Below are 4,309 nucleotides of genomic sequence, written 5' to 3' on the forward strand. Positions count from 1 at the left end.
AATAAACACACAGAAAGGGCAGGGAACGAGATGTCTGGAAAACATAAATATAAAAGTCATCACTCATCCAGACGCTATTATCAGCATTAGTGTTGCTCTTGCAAGCAGATGCTTTGGGAGGAACAGTCATTTTGGAAGTTGAGCTACTGCTTTGGGTCGGGATAGGGGAGCAAGAAAGTGCAGAGCAAGGGGGGTGAAAAAAGCAGCTGCTCAGCCGCTCTGCGCCAAGCGCCCGTTCACACGCTCCGCGCGCGGGTCATCGCCGCCGCGCAGGCTGGCTGACGGCATCTGCTAGAGCGCAAGGCGTGCGGAAGCCCCGGGCGCCCGGAGCTGCTCCGTGCAATCCCGTTAGCGCCGCAGCGACCACGCTCACCTCAATAACCGACTTCCTGAGCAGGAGAAGCCGGGAGCGCAGACCTGTGGCCACAGGGCTGCTCTTCTTAGTGCCTCCAGGACGTCGCATGTGACTAACGTGACAACAAAAGCTGAGGCTGCATACGCGTTTCTGGCTAGCAGGGGAGAGGGCTACATACAGACCAAGCGTGATGAGGACATAGGCTTGGCCACTATCTCTAGATCCAGTTTAGAGGAGGTTTTCAGGCCCAGCTCTGTGCACACACTTGTGGCCCTGAAAGGAGGCCAGGCCATAAGGCTGGACCCTGAGCCCCTTATAGGACTCAAGCCAGCAAAGAGTAAAAATGATTTAAAGCAGAGAGAAGCAAAAACGGTATCAAGATTTTCCAGGGAGAGTTGAAATTTGAGCAGCCCAGAACTGCCTTTGGGCCTGACAACCTGCAGAGATGCTAACGCTACTGAACGAGCCCGCAGCCTGAGGGCTGAGGGAGATGCTGCAATTTCAGACCCCTGTGTGCATGGCACGGCAATCACTGCGCGGGTGTATTTACACACTGCCGTGGGTAAGTCACGAATCCAGGAGTGGCAGGATGGGGAAAGTAACCCCATATTATATTTAACCCTGGGTGTGTGCTACAGGGCAGGGTGTGGTGGCCAAGCAGCCGAGGCATCCCGCTGCAGATCCAAAAGTGGGAGGTTGAGCCTTGCCCTGGGCTTACGCCAAGCTTTGCTTGGTTAGTGCAGCTGTAGCTAAATCTGGGGTTGTTCAAGGCAGAGAAGCGATTGTAGCGACTGCCCTCCAATGCATACCATCAGCTCCCCAGACCGGCAGCTCCAGCTGTGCGAGCGGCACGGGCCAGCCAAAGTCAGGCAGAACTTTGATTTTGACCTACTTAGATGCAGGCACTACCATAAAAAGGAAGCACAGAAATATGTGCGTAATAAAACATTGCTGAGAACTTTCCGCTGTTATCACAAATCTTATCTCCCGCTTCTTACTCGTTCATGCACTCTGGTCCTCATTTTTAACTTCCCTGTGTCTTGCTCAGCCTTAGAGATCCCTTTCAGCAATCTCTAGCACTTGCCTTTTAAAGCCTTTGGGAACAGATTTGTGGCTAGATCTGTTCTGAACATTTCCTTAAACATGGTGAACCCAGGATGTTTTTGGCTAGTTCTCACAGGACCATGTGCCCCTGTTCTGTGCATGAGCTACTAGAACAACCCTCCCTGCCCCACCACCTCCAGGAGCTGAAGGTACCTGGTACATGATGGAGGACGGAGGCGGTTCGATGCATGGCTGCTGGTCTGGCAGGGGCAGCTCCTCCAGCAAGTCCACGTTGGACAAGGCATCCTCTAGCGTGACGTGAGTGGTCATGGTTCTGGATGTTCAGTTTCTGCACTAAATCCAAAGGAAAAGAAAGGGTGACAGACAGACAGCAGACAGAAGACTGAGTGGGAAAGCGCCGAAGGACAAAACCAGAACCACAACTGGCTGGCACTGCAGGAGACATGATCCCAGTTTATCTCGTTTCCCTTTTCTTGTGTATTTAACCTACATCTCTATGTCATCTCTCCTTCTGTGATTTAGCAGCAGAATAGGAATGCAGAACAGGAGGAACACAGCTACCCACCCATGCGCTCCTCTGCTCAACTCTATGCAAAACTGCTTATGACAGAGCACGGCTGGGTGCTGCAGTGCAGCTTTAGCAGCCCCGAGTGAAAGCGTGTGCTCCGAAATGCAAAGCGGCACTATCAAAAATATCTCTCGAAACAGCACGATTAGAAAAGTATGACTGATGCTGACACTCACATGCTCTCCTTCTCACACACATGAACGGCACTGGAAACTGTAAACAACAAATTGCATTCTCAAAGGTGAACCGGAAAGGATTGAGTGCTGCGCAGGCAGGCTGTGGCACTGCAAGCAGCAAAAAAAAGGAGTTCCTGTTAAAAAGAATTTCCCTGTTTTTACCACACATGCGGTGTCCGCTGCCCAGTCCCGGCCTGCCATGGAGCCGCCAACGGTGCCACTTGCACATGAAATAAAAAGCAAAGGGAAACGTTTCTGAAAGCTCACTGGCACTTACCCTAATGGGGTCCTCAGGACAAACCTCTACACCCCTTATCTCCTTGGCCATTCACCTTTGCTGTAAGAGCACAAGCATGGAGGGACGGCTGCTGTCACCCAGGCTGAGCGCTTGTATAATCACAGCCACAGGGCTTCCCCAGTTAATACCTAATCCACATGCAATAGCTGTGGCCGACCCAGAGCTTGTGTCTCCTAGAAAAACACCCGGCTGAATTTAAACATTTGCAGAGAGAGAACTCACTTTAAATATTGACATGTCATTCGATTATGAAATCACACCCCCCACAGTGCTTTTTACCCCCACTCAGAGCCTGTCTATCTTCAAATCACAGAATCACAGAACCTTTGGGCTGGAAGGGACCTTTAAAGTCCATCTAGTCCCACCCCCCTGCAGTGAGCAGGGACATCCCCAACCAGAGCCGGGTGCTCAGAGCCCCGTCCAGCCTGACCTGGGATGTTCCCAGGGATGGGGCATCCACCACCTCCCTGGGCAACCTGGGCCAGGGGTTCACCATGCTCATGGTGAAAAATTTCTTCCTTAATATCTAGTCTAAAACTGCCCTCTTTTAGTTTAAAACCATGACCCCTTGTCCTGCTGCAACAGCCCTGATAAAAAGTCTGTCCCCATCTTCCTTACCAGCCCCTCTCAGCCCTGGCAGCTGCAGGAAGTTCTCCCCGGCCCTTTCCCTTCCCCAGGCTGACCTTCCCCCCCCTCCCAGCCTGTCTTCCCAGCAGAGCTGTTCCAGCCCTCTGAGCATTTTTGTGGCCTCCTCTGGCCCCGCTCCAGCAGGTCCGTGTCTCTCCTGTGCCGAGGGCTCCAGAGCTGGACGCAGCACTGCAGGGGGGTCGGAAATGTGAGCCATCGAGTATTATCACTCTAATTTGCAAGACAGTAGAGCTCTCTATCACCAAAGTTCCCATCAAGGTACTCACACATTTCAATAAAACACCCTGCAACCTTCACTTTGGCTCAGGCAAGTGGACTGAGCTCTTTGCCTGCCTCGTTATCTTCCAATCCTTTAATCAGCTCTTTGGCTTTTCTCTAAGCTTGATCCAATTTTGCAACTTTTTTGCTGGAAGTGCAGACACCGTAGCAGGACACCAGGCTCCAGCGATGCCTGCACAAGTGCCAGATACAACAGCAATGTAGGCTCCCTCCTTGTGTACAATCACACCAATTCCTTTGGTCGCAACAGCAGCTCCATAGGCGCTCATATTCAGCCGATTACCTGCTACAAATCCCTTAGGTCCTTTTTTTTTTTTTTGAATGGAGTCACTGTTGCCAAGAATATAAGTTTGCTTTTTATTTCCAGCACTGAGAGCATGGAAGGATAATGGCTTCAGGATGTCCATAGACAGACACACACGCAGCCGGCAAGGACCATGGCCAAGGGGGATGCACGCTGTGTGCAGTCTTGGGGCGGCTTCATGTTGGGTGACAAGAGGGATGAGTCTGCTGCTGTGCCTTTTATCATCACTGCTGCCTGCACGCTGGGCTGCAAGAGTATGTATAAGCCTGGTAAAACCCATTCCATCTCCACAGATGCCTCCCCAAGGTACCAGGCAGCTGAGAAACAGGCTTGGTTATACCTGCAGCTGAAGCACCATGAAATAAGTGCCTGGAGAAAACAAAATCTCAAGCAGTCCTTTCTCTACATGCTCAAATTTCTGTTTCCTTCTTCACCCCTCTTTGCTAAAATGGTTTCCTGTTACAAATTGCAGCAACTGTCAAAACCAGATGTTACGTCCCGGCACGCCGCAGGCAGAAGCTGCTTCCTCCCCGCCCACAAGCACCCTCCGCTGCTCTGCACCAGGCAGGCACCCTGCCCCACAGACCTCCTTGGGTGCCCACTGCCCTCCACCACC

The 4,309-nt window shown here is 51.9% G+C and overlaps 1 protein-coding gene across 1 annotated transcript in view; it reads right to left on the minus strand.

Moving 5' to 3' along the window:
- The window catches only part of LOC104618679 (cytoplasmic FMR1-interacting protein 2), a 24,717-nt gene extending 22,988 nt beyond the window's left edge, over positions 1-1,729 (minus strand). Inside the window, exon 1 of the mRNA XM_010284335.1 lies at positions 1,613-1,729. Within this exon, the coding sequence (XP_010282637.1) occupies positions 1,613-1,729 (117 nt within the window). The remainder of the gene's footprint in view (positions 1-1,612) is intronic.
- Between the last annotated feature and the right edge of the window lie 2,580 nt (positions 1,730-4,309).

Source organism: Phaethon lepturus, unplaced genomic scaffold, assembly GCF_000687285.1.
Source record: "Phaethon lepturus isolate BGI_N335 unplaced genomic scaffold, ASM68728v1 scaffold23860, whole genome shotgun sequence".
Taxonomy (NCBI): Eukaryota; Metazoa; Chordata; class Aves; order Phaethontiformes; family Phaethontidae; genus Phaethon; species Phaethon lepturus.